General features: G+C 27.1%; 2 protein-coding genes across 5 annotated transcripts; both read left to right on the top strand.

Annotated features, from left to right (window-relative positions):
- The first annotated feature begins 3,302 nt into the window (after positions 1-3,302).
- On the top strand, positions 3,303-4,876 carry LOC126834945 (alpha-crystallin A chain-like). The gene is made up of 3 exons (XM_050567199.1): positions 3,303-3,510; positions 4,001-4,444; positions 4,529-4,876. The coding sequence occupies exons 2-3, from the start codon at positions 4,001-4,003 to the stop codon at positions 4,640-4,642; spliced, it is 558 nt and encodes a 185-aa protein (XP_050423156.1). The 5' UTR covers positions 3,303-3,510; the 3' UTR covers positions 4,643-4,876.
- Positions 4,877-5,798: 922 nt separating this feature from the next.
- Positions 5,799-18,571, top strand: LOC126834944 (exportin-1). Of its 4 annotated transcripts, none has more exons than XM_050567194.1 (20): positions 5,799-5,931; positions 7,430-7,547; positions 8,583-8,731; positions 8,873-9,154; positions 9,217-9,447; positions 9,546-9,665; positions 9,729-9,857; positions 9,924-10,079; positions 11,233-11,448; positions 12,160-12,402; positions 12,470-12,704; positions 15,214-15,377; positions 15,443-15,577; positions 15,663-15,767; positions 15,956-16,141; positions 16,216-16,464; positions 16,547-16,672; positions 16,891-17,017; positions 17,123-17,400; positions 17,781-18,571. In XM_050567194.1, exons 3-20 carry the CDS (start codon positions 8,621-8,623, stop codon positions 17,925-17,927), a joined length of 3,240 nt encoding a protein of 1,079 aa, XP_050423151.1. In that variant the 5' UTR covers positions 5,799-5,931; positions 7,430-7,547; positions 8,583-8,620; the 3' UTR covers positions 17,928-18,571. The 4 variants fall into 4 exon arrangements, with proteins under 4 accessions (XP_050423151.1, XP_050423154.1, XP_050423152.1 ...); XM_050567195.1 differs by lacking the exon at positions 5,799-5,931 and adding an exon at positions 6,160-6,277; XM_050567196.1 differs by lacking the exon at positions 5,799-5,931 and adding an exon at positions 6,339-6,466.
- The last annotated feature ends 1,035 nt before the right edge of the window (positions 18,572-19,606 follow it).

Below are 19,606 nucleotides of genomic sequence, written 5' to 3'. Positions count from 1 at the left end.
AGTACTCTGTATTCTGTAATGTAATTTTTATATTGTTGTGTTGTGTTAAGAATGATCTCGAATATTCGTTCGCATGACACAAATATACAATACATTTATTTATAATTTCTAATAACAATTTCGTTCTTTTTAACCTTGGCGGGTTGAATTATTTTTTTTATCAATATTCAATACACCAAAAATAAAATTTATCATCACAATGTGTAATATTATAGCTTAACAGGCCTTGTAAGCCCTACGATGCCTTGTCGAGATGGTTTCTCGGAGAATTCACATGTACTTAATATACACAATTCTTATTGTTTACCACAATTAAGACAAATCTATTTTTGCCGAGTACGGAGAAAAAAATTATTTACCACAATAATTGTTCAATTATTTGTTATTTTTGTACTGGCTGACCAATGGTACAAGAAGCGATTTATCCTCTATATTGGATATTTTTATAAAAAATATATTATATACAATTAATTATTTTGGCCAATGATCTACCGGGAAGTCAATAGAATAATCTTGTATTATTTGTGACCATTAAATAAATTATGTTTCGCAATAAATGGTTCGGTTGAAAAAAGGAAAAATCAAAAGTAAATCTACATTGTATCGTATTTCCGGATGTCGAAATTTTGTTTTAATAATTATACTAAAATATGAAAAAATATGGTATTTTTTCTTCAGATAAATAAAATAAATAAAATTTTAATGTAATAAAAATAATTCTAGGTAGTCAATAATTATCTGTTGTCAAGATCCTATTAGGAGGACGAGGTGCTTCGTAACTAATGACTCGCTTTCAAATCTATATTTATATGTTTTTATCATCATTATTTTATACATTTTAGCTCATTTACCATGCTATAAGTAAAAAATAATAATTACCCAAAAACAAGGTAAACATTTTGGCATTGGTCGTGTAGCAAAAGTAAATACATGGAAAATAATATTTTTTATGTCTCTTTTTGTCAAAACTGGTTAAATAATAAAATTGGCCATTTTAGATTCAATGTTCGGCACAAATCGAAAATGCCCATACCGAATCTTAAATAGGGAAGTATTGCCCTCTTAATCGAATACTGTAAATCAATAATCATTAATATATAGTAATTGGATTAATCGACTTGAATCTATATAATATATAACGACTAACTAAACATTACATATAAAATGTATGGGAAAGAGACAGCTAGTTCGGGCAAACTGATAAGAACACATGTCCAACTTAGCTCTCTCTCTCGCACATAATATCTTGGTAACATAAATTGGTTTCCACGCGCGGTCCATACATTACAATGTCTATGGACTATGTATAAGTCTATATAGTTACATAAGGTATTAAATACAAACCACAAGAATTATAAATTTAGTTTGGAAAATACGGGCTTATTTTCGTGTTGATATATTATGAATTACTGAAACAGCAATGTATTATCGTTTATAATTAGTGTACACACTACACACTGTATTAACTTTGGGTTATTGGGTATGTTTTTATAACATTATATTATAATGTATAACTGCTTAGATGACATTTAATGTAGGTATTTGTGCATACATAATATATTTATATTTGTTAGAGAGGTTATGAATTCATTGCGGTTACGAATTCAACGTGGAGTTGAGGGTTTTTTCCGGCTTTTTTGTTGTTCAACTCGCACTACTGTATTTAGTTTCTACATTCGGTGGTCGGTGGCACTGGTAAAACTATAGGATAATCTTATCTTATAGTTTGCGGTCGATGGTAACTCAAATCATAATAATATGTCGTGACATTTATTGAGTAAATAGTAAGTAATTAATAGGGATGTGGTAAAGTAGACAGTATATAGTATTTTAAGTAATAGTTAAAGATAGCAGAAAACTAAGCTAGGATGATATCTCTTCGCATCTATAGGATTTACAATACATAGCGATGTAGATAGAAATATTGTGTTCTTGTAGAACTATATTGTATTGTACAGAAGTGGAAAAACAAAAAAATCGAATATTGTAAGTGACGTATTTTGTTTTTATTATCGTTGACTTCATAAGTATTAAGTAGTATTGTAGTGTTTTTAGTAGTGTGTATTGGTATTTAGAATAGAATGTTTTGTAGTTAGAGAAGCACAATATGCAAACGTGTACAATTTTTTAAAATCGATATGTAGGTACCTATTTTAAACTCATATTTAAACAGATGACCTAAGTGAATGCAGTTTATTTTAATTGAATTCCATCTGAGTAAAAGTATGCATAGGGGGAGATTTTGACAAATATTAGGTCGACTTAAATAGTTAGTGGGAAACAGACCCGGGAGGCTTTAGTTTCGAAAAAAATATTCCCAATAGTGAGCCCCCATAAAAGTATCTCTAGTTGACATAAAATCAAATTTTAAATAAAAAAAACGTTTTCTATCATTTTACTAGTCAGTGAGTAGTAACTAGAGGAAATTAAATAATAAAATACTAAGCTATAAATACGTACAATTTACAAAATTGGGATTAATTGGTATTTCATAAACTAATTAGATAATTTTAAATGAATAATTAAAATTGAAAATTGATGGGCCATTAAGTTGCCGGTCGCAATTAATAATAAATAACTGACATTTTTTTTATATAGAACACATTATCGAATATTTTATTAACTTGTTTTAATGTTTTTACTTACATAATATTATGATTAAAAACTTCAATTGAAAAAAAAATTTGTAAATTATTTTGTATAAAAATCTTAACCTTATTACTAGTTAGGTAGAATGTGAAATAGGGAGCCCTTGAATTTAAATTATACATTTTATTTAATATAATCAAAAATTTATTTTTTTAGATAGTAAAACAATAAAGCCAGCTCAATATTAAAAATTTGTTTTCAAAAAAAACTGTAAGAATTACAGATTGATAATATATTATTATTAAATTATATAATCTTTATAATGGAGAAAAATTCTCTTTTAAGTAGGAAAAAATGTTATTATAATTTCAGGAATCAGAATTTGGATACTTTATTAGCTGACAACAGCCATTATGCGAAGTGCATATTATTGTAAATTATAATTTCTTTTGAAAATAAAATATAATAAATTATCTATAAATCTTAAATGTATCCGACGATTTCCATATTAATTTTTATTTAAATTAGTATATAATATGATATAAATAGGGAAGTTTAGATATAGTACGTCACTGTTATCTACACTGTAAATAGTATAGGAAATGTTTGTTATAATACGGATAACGTTCTAGAAATATCTAGAATAGTCCAGTTTGAGAACCACTGTGTTCCCGAATATTCTACGGATAATAAAAGCGCGGCGATTCGTTTGAACGGACAAGTTGTTTGTTCCGAGCAATACGTGTTTGAAGTGTCCAGTGCGATTTTGGAGTTCTGTACCTTTGTGTCAAGACTTACAGGTTGTAATTGCTTTTGCTTTATTAAATTTGTGATTGTGCGTAAAACCGTCGAGTACGTTAATTTTACTAGAACTTTATTTTCAAGTACACGATCAGCAAGCAGTATTTGAAAACATCAAAGGTATGTGCAAAATACATAATTATTACATTTTGATTTTTGTTATTTATTTTTTAAAAGATATTTCTAATAAACAATTTGTAATACATCCGGTTAATTTGTTATTAAATCTAAGTAATTTATTATAGTAGCACATTACATATTCTATTTCATAAGTATAATAATTAATATTTCTATAATGTGCAATTTCCGTTGTAAAATTTTATCGATATTAAGCAAATATATAAACTTTTTTAGTGCTGTAGACTGAATGGGAATTTTTCAGAAATTACTTGTGTATAAAATGTATTATTTTGAAACTTAATTGAAATATTTACCAGTTAATAATTATTCGATAAGTTTGACAAGTAGGCCTACAATTACTCTCATTTAGTCATAATTAAATTAAACACAATATAAGCTTTACTTAACTTATAAAATAAATTTATTTTTTAAATAATGTTAAATTATAAGAGGCTAATTAAATTAAATATTCTTCATTTATTTTTTCCAGATGTCTCTCCTACCATACTTGTTAGAAGAGCTCTCACGCCCCACAGTGTACGATCAACATTTTGGTTTGGGTCTATTCGATGATGACATGATTATGCCACGCAATGCTCTCTACCAGAATCTTGTGCCTTCGTTGTCGAGACCTTATCTAAGACCATGGAGACTTGTTGCTGCACCAGAAAGCGGTCTGTCGTGTGTTTCAAACAACAATAATGAGTTTAAAGTAAATTTGGACGTTCAGCAGTTCAAGCCAGAAGAAGTATCCGTCAAGGTAGTAGACGACTATGTGGTGATAGATGGCAAACACGAGGAACGCAGTGATGAACACGGTTACATTTCTCGCCAGTTTACTCGTCGCTACAAGGTTCCCGATAACGTCGACCCAAATGCCATAACATCAAACTTGTCTTCAGACGGTGTACTCAGTATTGTTGCACCCAAAAAGGTAAAAATTATAACCATCAAAATAATTGTTTTTAAAATTTGTTTGAAATGCACAATATTAAAGAATTTGTCTTGTCTTCTGTAGATGATCGAAAACAACAAGGAAGCAAGATCAGTTCCAATCGTGCAAACTAATCAACCCAGCATCAAGGAGGCTCCTAAGAAAGGAAAAGATGGCACTGAAAAGATGGAATCATAATTTTTAATGCTTAAATTATTTTAATGTTTAATAATCAGGACTGAATATGAGTTATTACAGGTCATAAATAATTTTTATTTTTCATTTTAACTCTTAGATATAAATTTCATAAATGTTAAAAACTAAAAAAATAACGGTAGTTCCTTTTTTGTTCTCAAGATGTAAATCGTGTTATTTAATAATGTACTTTGTATTCTATAAAAGATAAATAAATGTTTAATAAGTAATAACTTATTCATGTTGTTTTTTTAAATTGTATTTATATATGTAAATTAAGTGCCAGATCCAATTTATCCAATTATAGGTGTTTTCCATCTATACTAGGTTCTTTACTTGATAATGTAGTAATCGTGTGATAACAGCAATGAAATAATATAAAATAAAAAAAAATTCTTTTACAAAATATAAAAAATTGTGTTCTTAATCATATAAAAGATGTAATAATACTTTTTTAAAGGCTTATCATTTAGTCAAGGTACTTATAAGGTTTTTTAATTGTTCATTGTACCTAATTTTTGTACGGTCCTTCATAATTATTGTGTTAGTTTGATCTATTATTATTTAAGCAGTTTAGTTAGCACAAAAATACCATTTTTTATATTTAGTTGACTGGTTCTGATGTAAATATCATAAATTTTGAATGCTATATTTTTGTCATTATTTTACCCCTTCTATATCATAAATAAAATAAACCAATGTTTTATAACCATAAAACATTTTTTATAAAACTAACAACTGAGTGTTTTCAAAAAAAAATGTGAAGGGTACAAAAAGACATTTTCTGTTGTTAACAACAAAAGAATTATGCCTTGGGAGCAACTGGTGCCTGGTAGTACGTTAGCACTTAACAGGCTTACATACAATTATAATGCATTTTAATTTTGGTTTAAATAAGACGGAAATACCACAGTGGGTGACTATGGAAATACTAAAATGTTAAACCTTTGTTTTCTTAAATGCCGTTTCCCGTATAAAGTGGTTTAAATAAAGTAGAAACTCTAAAATAAACAAAAACAATACAACACAACACAATAGAACTGAAAACATTGAACACATGAGTGATAAATGATAACAGATAAGAATGTTTATTACTGATAAACGGTATTTTATAAAATCCCGTGACCGCGGTATCAAAAGGAATCATTTTTCAGTGAACATATGTGTTTTGGTTGCGGCGACGCCATCTTAATGAAAAAGTACAGTATATTCCTTAACCGTAATCATACTCGCTCAATCATCTGCGTACTTTATTTTTCTTCAGCATTTTCATAAAGGAGCCAATACATGTAGTAAGTTTACACATTTTATTTAATACTTTATTTAACTTTTACGCTGTTATAACCGGATTTTTATTGTGTTCGGTCGTTTTTATTTTAACCAATCCATATTGTTGTGATTAGAAACTGTCTATTGTTTGTTTTTCACGTTGTGAGTTCTGTGGTTAGGCAGACGCGGGAACATGATAAAAGTAAAGGTTTCTTTTTTCAATATAAATAGGTATATATTGGATTTTCAAAGTATCTCGTGTTTTTTTAACGTGATGTACGAACGTCTGCCGTCGAAAATATTAACACTGTCCGGCGGTTATAACCTCTAGAAATTTGATATAACCAATTTCTGGTCAAAATATTGGAGGTACTATTGTGTCATTTGTAATCACGTTTTCGGTTTTCCTTCATTGTAATTAGCCATTTCGTTTCATTTTAAAATTATGTTTCTATTTTTGTCATTGACACGTTATTTATTGAACTTCTAATATATTATCGTCTTTATGGCCGTACCTTACCTAATCATACTTGTAGAAGCGACAAGCTGTTGATGAGGGTACTATATTTTTTATGTTGAATATATATGTTTTATTAATTTAAATGATTTTTCTATATCTTGTAAAGTGATTTTCTTTTATACGAATCTAATATTTATCTTTTTAATAAATATTTTGTATTACACATCATGTATTTATAATTGTGTTACGCAATTATTTTGACTGTTGTTGGTAACATAAAGTATAAACTGTTATGTCAACTTGTAGAAACTTGAATGATATCATAATAATAATAAAAAATGCAATTTGTTAATGTGGTAATAGGCTTATGATGTTTTATGCTGTCAAATGTGTAGCATTTATAATATCATACTGTATAAGAAAATTTTCATCTTCTTTCTCACTGTTTTTCTCAATTATTTAGGATACCCATTTAGAGCAACCTTAATCCAATATAGTCATCTTAACATTTTCATTTAGACCATTTACCTTGCTTGACTTACTGCTGACCATCTTGTTTTTAGTTTTTCTTAACATATTTTTGACTACACTTACATAATTTAAAAATTCATTTTTCCTCTTTAAACTATTATATTATAATTTACTGTGACTATTGAATATTTAAATATTTTTTACTTGTTAATATAAATTGCTTGCTGATAACGCTTTTTAAAATAAATATCTTTTATTTTTACATTTATTTTTAGATTGAAAAAGGAATATAGGATAATAAAAGAAAGTAACTAGTGTGTTAACCTAGTGTTTGTTTTAAATTTGATGATACTTATAAAATACTTAATTTAATTACATTAATTAATATTGCAATAGAAAATATGTATTGTTACTCCAGTGTAAACAATTGTGTATACTTACAAATAATGTCTCATGTACATGTTGTTTTTTTTCTTTTTCATTAAATATTAAGTTTTTTAATATTATAATATTTTAGTTTATGTTTTGTATTTGTATTTAGTTAAATTTTTGTGCTGAAGAAAATAATATTGTCAACATTTTTGTTTCAGGTTTATAACACAAAAGTTATTTGTTTGTGTGTATGAATGTCTTCTGAGTGAATGGAACAGTGACTAGGTCTAAGTCCAAGGTTACTGTTGCGTATACTTGTCGTCTGTTTGTTGTTGAGTAAGTTTTTAAAAATTATCTATAGTAATGTACATTTTATAGAGATTTGATTTTTATCTGAAAAGTCTAGAAACATTCTAAAGATCATACTATATTTGGTATTACAACTATATATATTTTAATTCACCTTCGCCACTTCTAAAACTTAACTTTTAACTGTATAGCTTTTTAGCAATATATTGATTTAATCTAGCATTTTAAAATGTTTGTATTATTGATGTAATAATAATATAATGTTTAATTTAATTTCAAAAATAAGTAGGTAGTTATTGTTTTTTTGTTGTATAAAATAAATCAATTCTTTTAATTTTTTAAAGTAAGTCTTACTGTAAATATCGATGTGTTCATTCTTATGTTTGTTTTTGTACGTACGATGGTATAATAAAATACAAATTTGTATTACGTTAAAATCATTGAAAAATGGTTATTTCTTATTTGTAAAAGTAAATTAATTTGTTTTTTTTATTCAAATTATTTCTCTATAAAATATTATTCATTTTATTTGTGTTTAGTTACTTATTAGAGGAAGTAATTTATGCATGATGGTTTTTCAGTAGTTTAACTTAAATTTCGACAAAATTAAATATTCCAAAGGGTAGTTGAGTATTTTTATTGAAAATTAATTTTCTATTAAAAATGCATTATGATTTAATATTTTGTGTCACGGGTTTACATTACTTCTCAAAATTTGATCCTAGTATTATTTAAAATAAAGCATACCCATGTGGTTTCAATTAGTTATGGTAATTATTTAGGCAATTAAAATTATATAATGTTTATTTTCACAGATGTTTGGATATAAATAATTATGTAGTAATACCAAACAATTTTCTCCTTAATGTCTATGTATATAGTTTCATATATTTTTTTGACAATTATTGTGCTAATGTTTTAATGTAGATGAAATTTCGTAGTTATGTTTTTGTACTTATTTATCACATATAATAAATGTGAATAGAAATTTGTTGAATAGTTTCTACTTGTTATTACCACCTAATATTTTTTTGTTAAATCAATTTTGGTCTTTTGTTTTAGCTGACTTTAAACAAAATATAAAAATCAAATAAATTAAAATGGCTACAATGACGGAACAAGTGTCAAAGCTTTTGGACTTTTCCCAAAAGCTTGATATTACCTTATTGGAAAATATAGTCGGCTGTATGTACACAGGCACTGGTGATCAGGTAATTTATAATTTATATAACCAAATTTTTTTTTTTAAATTAAATTATTATATTTTACAACATTTGTATTGTTATTATCCTGTTTTTATTTATTTTTTATGGTTGTGCTTATAATGTATAAATTAAATTATTTTATTTTAGCAACGAGCTGCCCAAGAAGTGTTGACTACGTTAAAAGAACATCCAGATGCCTGGACTAGAGTAGATACTATACTTGAATTTTCTAATAATCAACAAACAAAATATTTTGCTTTGCAAATTTTGGAACAGCTGATTAAAACTAGATGGAAAGTACTACCTAGGAATCAATGTGAAGGCATAAAAAAATATATAGTTGCTTTGATCATAAAAACATCTTCTGATCCATTGACAATGGAAAGGGAAAAAACCTATCTTAACAAATTAAATATTATTCTTGTTCAAGTCAGTTAAAAAAATTTTTTTTTTGTTATAGTTGTATTTTTTAATTATTTAATTATTTTTAGGTATTAAAACGAGAATGGCCAAAAAACTGGGAATCTTTTATAGGAGAAATTGTAGGCGCAAGCAAATCCAATGCTAGCTTATGTCAAAACAACATGGTTATATTAAAATTGCTAAGTGAGGAAGTGTTCGATTTTTCAGCAGGCAATATGACACAAATGAAAGCTAAACATTTAAAAGACACCATGTGCTCAGAGTTTGCACAAATTTTTGAGCTTTGCCAATTTGTATTGGTCAGTAAAATTTATGTTTGATTTACTTAAGTTATTATTTTATAAACTTATTTGAACATTAAGTTTTGGATTACATTATATAATTTTTTGTTATTTAGAGCTCTTCTCAAAATGTTCCCTTGGTTCATGCCACCTTGAACACACTCCTCAGGTTTTTGAATTGGATACCCTTGGGCTACATATTCGAAACAGACTTAATCGATACATTGATATTTAAAGTATTAAAAAATCTTTTTTTTTTAGTGTTAAACATTTTGTTAATTTGGTTTTTGTTCTTTTAGTTTTTCAATGTTCCTATGTTCCGAAATGTGACGTTACAATGTTTAACTGAAATAGCAGCTGTAACTGTTCCGAACTATGACGCTGCATTTGCTGGTTTGTTTTCAAAAACAATGGCACAGCTCCTTCTGGTATGTTTTGTAACTAACCAGATAATAATAATAGGATAAAAATATGAATATAATATTTTGTTTTAGATGTTACCTTTACACACGAATATTAAAGATGCTTATGCTTCTGGTCAAGATCAAGAACAAAACTTTATTCAAAATCTGGCATTGTTCTTATGCACATTTTTAAAAGAACATGCTCTTTTAGTTGAGAAAAATGGTTCTAATGAGGATTTGTTAAAAGTAATTATGCATTCAATAATAGTACCCTGTAGACGATCAAATTTGTTTGACAATTTTGTTGGTCAAACTTCATGTTTTCATCAAACAATAGCTAAAACACACCGTCAATCCAAATTTCCATCAAACACGTCAGTCTATTTGACAAATAATTTGATCGTTTTCAGGGGCCTATACATTTTTAAGCAAAAATATTTGTTGTTGTATATAAGATACTGTAAACTTATTTTGAGAGGTTTATGGTGTATCGCTTAGCAGTGCTTAGAATTGTTGTCAGAAATCAATTAGTTCTTTATTTATTCAAAAAAAATGTTGGAACCAGTGAATTTGTTTTAATTGCATTACTCGTTTGGCCATCTGACACGGCTCAATAATAATGATCTCTCATTATTAATGTAAACACTTGTCTATTTTTGTTAACACCGTAACTGCTGTTCTAAGAAGAAATTTCCTAACCAACAAAAATGCGATTTTGAGATTTTTAACTTTCTGGGAAATTGTTGGGATGTATTATTTTTTGATCCAACATGGAATGTCCTACGTGCATTACAAGGCTTTCTGGAGCTCATGAAAGGTCTGTCCTATCTACAGTTTTCTAGGCTAAACTAAGTGAAAAAGTCCTATCTGACAGTGCCAAGTAAAATGAAGTTGGGACATTTCTAATAAGCAAGGCAGATAACTTCTTTATAGGTATTAATCAGTATAATTTTATGTGTCCAATAAATAAAAAAAAAATACAATTGAAGAAACATATTAAAACATTATAAATTTAATCTTCTATGTTTTTTTATAACTTGTTTTATATGATATTAACTTGTTCACTAATATTTAACTGCTATTACTAACAGCATTATTACTAATTTGATTTAGTAATAACTTCCACGTTTAAGCGAATGGGCTATAACCAGTTTTTCTAGAAGTGTTAAGTTGAAATTTTTAAGATTCTGGTTTTCTGTAAAATACAGTATTAAACAAGTTTTTTTTAAATCTTGGCTAGGTTAGTAATGAATTACTATTTGGCCATCAAGAATTATAGACCTTGACCAAAATATTATTTAACAACAAACTGTGAAAAATATGATAACATATTTTTTATATTATTAAATAAAAAATGTAATCATTTTAATGTAAAATTTTAATAACATTAATTTTTTAGGCACTTCATTATTTGGTTATGATATCGGAAGTTGAAGAAATTGAAATATTCAAAATTTGTTTAGAATATTGGAATAGTTTAGCTGCAAGTTTATATAGAGAAAATCCTTTTGGCCAACTACAAATAGTCGGTTTATTTTCACTTTCTCCCAATAGCCGACCAGACTCGAATGCTATTTCTCCAAGGCGTCAGTTTTATGCCCCAGTCTTATCACAGGTAATACAATTTTTTTATGCTGTGCTAATAATTAAACATAAAAAAAAAAATTTCTCATTGAGGTTTTCAAATATATACTGAAATATATCTGTGGCTTAGAGCAAGAAGGGCCAATGTCAATTTTGTGCATAAACGAGTTAGTCCGCTAATTGCAAAGATTGAATCATTCTTTATATACTGTGAAAAAATCACACTCTGAGGCCAAAAAATGAATTACTCATGAAGAGTTTGATAAACAAATTAACATAGAGCCTAATGGAAAATAAAAACTTCAAAGCTCATTTTCCGAAAGTTGCAAAAGTGACATTGGCCCTTCTTGCTCCAAGCCACAGATATATATTTCAAAAAAATTAAACACAAGTTTAGTTAAAAAGTGGTTTACTATGTTAATTTAAAACCGAGATGGTTTACCGAACTTTAATAGGTATTATAGTTGGAAGAACTAAAATTGGCTGCTGATACGCCTCTGGCGGCAGATTTTCTTTAGTGGGTTGTAAATATTATGTATTGCCAGTTAATATACCCAAAGCCGCCGAGTGACTCGGTTGTAGAATCCCTGTTTGTTGAAAACAAAATTAATAAAATATTTGCAAGAGGTCATTTTTTTGTTCTTCCAATTAGATAATTTTTTTCTTTATCTTCTGATAAAATATAGTCTAAATATACATTTATTATTATTTTTTTGTTAATTTTATGTACTTTTTTTTGTAGATGCGTTACATAATGATAAGTCGCATGGCTAAGCCAGAAGAAGTTCTAGTGGTAGAAAATGAAAATGGAGAAGTAGTAAGAGAATTTATGAAAGATACTGATGCTATTCATTTGTATAAAAGTATGAGGGAAACACTTGTGTATCTGACTCATTTGGATTGTGTTGATACTGAGCGGATTATGACAGAAAAACTACACAATCAAGTCAATGGAAATGAATGGTCTTGGAAAAATTTAAATACTGTAGGTTTGGTTAAATCATAATATTTTTAGTTTATTAATGTTAATTATACATAATTTATTTGTTCAGCTATGTTGGGCTATTGGTAGTATATCTGGTGCTATGCACGAAGAAGATGAAAAGCGATTTTTGGTCACAGCTATTAAAGATTTATTAGGACTGTGTGAGCAGAAAAAAGGCAAAGATAACAAAGCGATAATTGCTTCAAATATTATGTATGTGGTGGGGCAGTATCCACGATTCTTAAGAGCACATTGGAAATTCTTAAAAACTGTTGTTAATAAATTGTTCGAGTTTATGCATGGTGAGTATTTTTTTAAACTTTTTTAATTATTAGATTTAGTCACAGAAGACTTGTGATTTAAAGTTTTTTAGTGTAACAGTATAATAACACTCAAGAAATATGTCTTATTAAAAAAAAAAAGATGTAGTAATCTTCTTAAATTTTTTGTCATGATATAAACACAGATAAAGTGTACAGACAAATGTTATGAAATTATTAGGTTATTATTATGGTGATTAGGTTTTAAGGTCCTTGTTAAATATTTAACCATAAAGTTTTATGATAATAGCATATGATTATAAATTAGATCCTGAAATCTCATTGAAGATATTTATCTAAGGAACCACTGATGCTATGTATACCATTTTTACGTTAAGAGGGTAATCAATTTAACATCAAGCCATAAAATATATAGTTATAATTATACATTTTCATTATTGGTTACTATTTGTAATGTTTGTCTTTTGGTTTTAGTAAATTATATAGCAATTATTAATTATATTCAGAAATCACAATATTTATCAAACTTACTTACCTATCTACTTAGTGTATTAATCATTAGGTAAATTATTCTCTGATGAAAACATGTCTTAAAAGTGACATGAGTATGATTTTTTATTAGTCTTTTTGAGAATAATATGTTTAATTATAAATAAAAAAAGTCTAACATGGAAAATATTAAATTTTACCTATTTTGTTATGCTATGTTATAGTTAACAAATGATTATAAATTAGATCCTGAAATCTCATTGAAGATATTTATCTAAGGAACCACTGATGTTCAATGTTTTTACTATAAATATTACTAAGTATGAAAACAAATTTCAAAAATAAAAACGTGGTTGCAGTTGTCTAGATGAAACTTAGATAGAAAAAAACACAACAAAATATTCTGTGATGTAAAAATGCCATGCTAATTTTGATAAAAAAAATGAGAAAAATTAATTAAATTTAGCTGAGAATATCTTAAACAATATTTTTAGTATAGTTTGAATGATGAACAATTGCTTATTATAGTTGATCAAAAAATGATTTTTGATTAGTCTTCCTGAAAATTATACTTTTAAATAATGATAATATATAATATGATTAGCAAATTATTATTAATTAGATTCAGAAATGGTATTGACGATATTTTTTTCTAAGGAACCACTAATGCATTTTATATTATTTACATTGGAATTTTTTATATTAAGATTCATCTAAATAGTAATTAAAAATTGTATTTGTAATGTTGTTTTCTAATCATACAATGTGATCTTTGATTAGTCCTTATGTATAATGGTTTTCTATTTTTTTTCTTATTGATAGCAAATGATTATAATTAAGATCCTGTAATCTCATTGAAGATATTTATCTAAGGAACCACTGATGTTAAATGTTTACTATAAATAGTACTAAGTATGAAAATAAATTGTATAAGTTATACAATTGTAATATAATTGTACCATAAGTTCTTATTTGGACATATAGTTGATAAAATACAATGTGTGCATATTGAAAAATGAAACAAAATATTCTGTGATGTAAAAATGTCATGCTAATTTTGATAACAAAATGAGAAAAATCAATTCAATTTAGCTGAGAATATCTTAAACAATATTTGTAGTACAGTTTGAATGATGAAAAATTGCTTATAGTTGATCAAAAAATGATTTTCGATTAGTCTTCCTGAAAGTTGTACATTAAATTATTGATTTAGGATTGGTATTGACAACATATTTTTTTTAAGAAACCATGGATGCATTTTATATTGATTTATGTTGTACTTATTTAAAGTTAAGTTGTAAATAATTCTGTGATGAAAACATGTATTTTAAGTGATCATTTATGATTTTTTGATTAGTCTTCCTGAGAATAATGTGTTAATGAACTACACATTCCAAAGAATAAAATCATATATTTTTTGGGATCTTATAGTTAGCAAATGATTATAAATTGGATTCAGAAATCTTCATGACGATATTTATCTAAGGAACCACTGATGCTAAAAGCTCATTGCTAATTAGGCTAATATAAAAATTAACTTTTTGTTGATGTGTAACATTAAAACAAGAATATCATGGTTGCAGTTATCAATGCTAGTAGTGTAAATGTTAAAACCTTAAAAAAGAAAGTAACAAAATGACATGCTAATTTTTATAAACAAAAATTATAGTAACAAGTTAAATATAGCTGAGAAGTTTTTAAGCAATCAATATTATGAAATGTAGAATAATTAAAATGATGAAAAATTGCAATAATAATGTTGATATAAACAATGATTTTCGATTAGTCTTTCTGAAATAATGAAACCCAATAAAAATAAGTAAAGTTATTCAGTAACAATAACTTTTAGAATTTTACAAAGTAATTATATGTCCGATGATGTCAAATTGTCATGCTAATTTTGATTTTATATGATAATAAATAAATTAGTCTCTGAGGATAAAAAAAAAATATTTTTACTTATTAAATGAAATAATTATATAACAAATTGTTTAAATGTACTGGTCATTTTTTTTTTACATATGTATTATTGTGCTTACAGAAACTCATGATGGTGTGCAGGATATGGCTTGTGACACATTTATAAAAATTGCACTAAAATGTAGAAGATATTTCGTTCAAGTTCAAGTTGGTGAAGCTATGCCATTTATTGATGAGATTCTGAATTCAATGGCTACAATCACCAGTGATTTACAGCCACAACAAGTAATTGGGATACTTTAAAAAAAAAAAAACTATTATCGCTCATAATTATAATTGTTTTCCTATAGGTTCACACTTTCTACGAAGCAGTTGGTATAATGATAGCTGCACAAGTGAATTCTAAAATCCAAGAACAGTTGATTGACAAGTATATGCTTCTGCCAAACTTAGTCTGGGATGATTGTATTGTTCAAGCTTCAAAAGTAATAATTATAAAAATGTTTATTTTACTTTTGTGATTTATAGTATTTTGGGTTATGTTAAGTAAATTTTTAAACCTTCATCTAGGATGTTGAAATATTGAAAGAACCAGAGTTTGTGAAACAATTAGGAAACATCTTAAAGACTAACGCCAGAGCGTGTAAATCACTTGGCCATCAGTATGTTATTCAAGTGAGTTACTTTATGTATTCAAGCAGTGATGTAGTTGTATACTTTTTGTATACCCACCTCCCACTTTTCTATGTTTGCGTGTACTTGTAACAAAAATTGTATGCCCTCGGATAGAGTACACAATTTGTATATAATGCATGTTAATGTGCACACATTTTTTATCTACATTTTTTGCATTTGTATTTCAGTTAGGAAAAATATATTTAGATATGTTAAACATTTACAATGTAATGAGTGCTAACATCACCGATGCTATATCAACTAATGGAGATAGTGTGACTAAACAACCGTTGATAAAAAACATGCGTGTCATTAAAAAAGAAACATTGCGCTTAATATCAGACTGGATTTCAAAATCCAATGACAATGCAATGGTAAGTTTTAGTAGATACATTTATTTTAGTTGTTGTTGTTTATGCTTAGGATGTTATTTTGTAAATGTGTTTAGGTGTTAGAAAACTTCATTCCTCCTCTCTTGGAGACAGTATTGGCTGACTATAGCAAAACCATGCACCCATCAGCTAGGGAGCCAGAAGTCCTTAGTGCTATGGCAACAATAATCGATAAACTTCAGTCTGACATCACACCGGCTGTCCCTAAAATACTTGATGCTGTATTTGAAGCAACATTAACTATGATAAATAAAGATTTCGAACAGTTCCCTGAACACAGAACAAACTTCTACCTCCTATTACAAGTATGTGTTTATTTTTTCAATTAACAGTTTTTATGAGTTATTTCATTTAACAAATACTTTAATTATTATTTTTTTTTTTAAGGCGATAAATAACCACTGTTTTGTGTCATTCTTATCGATACCAGCACCACAATTTAAATTGGTTTTAGATTCTATATTTTGGGCTTTTAAACACACAATGCGTGATGTTGCTGAAACTGGATTGTTGGTATGAATATTAGTATTATTTTACATATTGTAAGCATGTTTATAAGCCCATATATAATAATTTGTGTATAAACAAACTTTTTTTTTTTTACCTTATCAAGTTCGTGTCTACAACTTATAGGAGAAAAACAACTACAAAATTAAATATAAGGAAAAAATGTTGGATTTATAAAAGTATTTTATTATAAAATAATATACTATTTATATATTTTTTTGCAGATATTGTATAAATTGTTACAAAATGTGCAACAACACAAACAGGCAGCGCAGAGTTTTTACGTTACATATTTTACTGATATCCTACAACATGTATTCTCTGTCGCTACAGATACATCGCATACTGCTAGTAAGTTACATTCTTACAGTTGTTGATATAGTTTAACATCAATAATTTTTATTTGATTAATATGTTGTTTTTTTTCAAATTTAATAATTAAAATTTGAATTTTAGGTCTTTTGATGCATGCCCAAATTCTGTCATACATGTTCAAACTAGTGGAAAGTGACCGTATTGAGGTTTTACTAAGTGCTCCGGGTGCGCCTCCTGATGGCGATGTCACTGAGAAAAATGTCGCCTATGTACATGATTTTGTAGCATCTCTGTTAAAAACAGCATTTCCTCATTTAGCTGATGCCCAAATTGCACTTACCGTCCAAGGCATGTTCAATTTAAATCACGACCTCAATGCTTTTAAAGATCATCTTCGAGACTTCCTTGTTCAAATTAGAGTAAGTCTTAATTGTTGTACTAAGGCCCGTTTCACAACTGCGCGTGTAGATTGTTGGTCCAAATTTATACATGGCGTGTGATAAAACTGATTGCGTATGAGAAAATTGTATGCCATACGCATTAGATGTGAAACAAGCCTAACTATCAAGTATTAAATAGCTCTGGACCATTATATTTATGATATCAATTACTATATTAATAAAACTGAAAGTACCGAAACAGCGTTAGTGTGTTTGGCGCTATTTTTGGTGTATTTATTTGATAAATAATGTATATATGATCCTTAATTTGGGTTTAAGGAAATTAAACTAAATAAAGAATCACCCTAATACACATTTACAATTTTTAACCACATTTAATTAACTGTATATTTCAATAGGAATTTACCGGCGAAGATATATCAGATCTATATTTAGAAGAAAGAGAAGCGGCTTTGCGACAAGCACAAGAAGAGAAGCGTGAAGTACAAAAGTCCGTACCGGGCATATTAAATCCACATGAAATCACTGATGACATGCAAGACTAAAAAAGAATTTATAATGAAAATCGCATCACTTTACACCCATTGGTTTTGTTAAATTCGGTTATTAATTAATCTTTTCCTAATCCATCCGAATCAGATTATGGACTTTTTCTTGGTAGTATGTTTAGACATTTATTTTTTTATCAGAAATCTGTTCTTTTTTTTCTATTAATTAAATTTGTGTATTAAAAGATGAAACTTTTATGATGAAGTTTTGTATGTTAAAAAAAAAAGAGCTATCATAATATGAATTCATTGACATACTCAAAGTGATCGTTTAAGTTTTGACTTATAAATTGGCACTTGTAGGTATTTGGGATTTCCAAGCCCACCAATTCTATTTGTTTAACTATGTGGTAAGTTTTTATATCGCAACTATATAATACCTATTCATACAGTTCTACGCAAAAATAATGACCTAACTTTTTTTTTTTAATAAATTGGTTAAACTTTTGTATATATTTGAAACAAATGTGAATTAATTTTTTTTTGTTATTTAAATTATTAAAAATTATGGTTGGGAAAGAATTTGTAGAATGTTGAAGGTAGTAATATTCGTAAATGATTATAAGAGTTTTATATTTTAAAACCCCAATGTAAAAAGTAATTGTACAAATTTTTTCTTTACTATTTTTATATGAATGAAGTTAATGAACTTAATCTAGCAGATTAGCTTTAGTTTTTTTTTTTTTTTTTTTTGTTATCTATTATTTGATAAGTTCACTGTAATTTGTTCCCAATTAGGTTCTAGTTTTATTTGCATTTAATAAAGTTAAACTAAAATCTTTTTGACAAAAAATCTTTTTTGACTAAAATCTTTTTGACCATTAATTTTCCTAAATAATTGAAATGGTAAGCTACAATAAATCGTCTTACATATATTATTTCAAATTGAAATAAAGGCTTTAATTATGACATTTATTTTAAAGGGATTATAAGTAACATATATCAATTATAAAAAAAGTATAATAAATTTCTCTTGACACAAAAGAATGTTTTTTTGTTTTAAATAAACCAAAATAACAAAACGGTTATCGAAAACCATGTATTTAATCTTTTAGTTCAATATATAATGTCGCTTGGCAGCACATTGCGTGCTTTTTTTTCGAGTTACACTTAGATTTTAGTTTTTCATGATTTGTCGTTCGTTGAATTCCACAACAATAACATTTGGATTGCTGTAATAATATATAGATATAAACAAATATTTGCTCCTTTACCTTGAATAACAGGTTCAAGATGAGTGAAGGGCAAATTAGAATGTGCGTTTTATCTACTAAATATTTTTACAAAACTTCAAAAAAATACATCTCCAACAGAAATGGTCAAAGAGCACATGTTAGAAACATTTTACATACATTTAAATGTTTAAAAAGAAATTAAGTTCAATATTTTTTTTATGGTTTTTTTTTTCTGAACAAATAGATAATAATTATTTTATATTTATAAATCTATAATAATAAATTTTGTTTGTTTCTAGAGAGAATAACTTACACAAATTTTATTGGAACATTTTACTTTTAATGCATTGAACTATTGTCCGATTCAGAATTTTTTTTTTTATATTAGTTGAGAGTTAAATGTATATTTTTTTTCAAATTTTATCCGGACCTAAGAACTACTATATTTTGCTATTGTCCTTGTCGGTATGAAAAAGTTTGAATCAAATTGGTTGTAGCGAC

The sequence above is a fragment of the Adelges cooleyi genome, unplaced genomic scaffold (genome assembly GCF_023614345.1).
Source record: "Adelges cooleyi isolate 19-005CV unplaced genomic scaffold, UGA_ACOO_1.1 ACOO_flye_CR_arks_rails_tigmint_CR_PRNA_21, whole genome shotgun sequence".
Lineage (NCBI taxonomy): Eukaryota > Metazoa > Arthropoda > Insecta > Hemiptera > Adelgidae > Adelges > Adelges cooleyi.
This window is presented reverse-complemented; position numbering and strand designations above follow the sequence as displayed.

Bases quoted from the DNA above. Each gene is read 5' to 3' on its own strand.
- LOC126834945 (XM_050567199.1), top strand. From the start codon at position 4,001: ATGTCTCTCCTACCATACTTGTTAGAAGAGCTCTCACGCCCCACAGTG. The intron at 4,445-4,528 runs GTAAAAATTATA...TGTCTTCTGTAG, and splicing joins GTATTGTTGCACCCAAAAAG to ATGATCGAAAACAACAAGGA.
- LOC126834944 (XM_050567194.1), top strand. From the start codon at position 8,621: ATGGCTACAATGACGGAACAAGTGTCAAAGCTTTTGGACTTTTCCCAA. The intron at 11,449-12,159 runs GTAATACAATTT...TTTTTTTTGTAG, and splicing joins ATGCCCCAGTCTTATCACAG to ATGCGTTACATAATGATAAG. The intron at 16,142-16,215 runs GTAAGTTTTAGT...AAATGTGTTTAG, and splicing joins AATCCAATGACAATGCAATG to GTGTTAGAAAACTTCATTCC.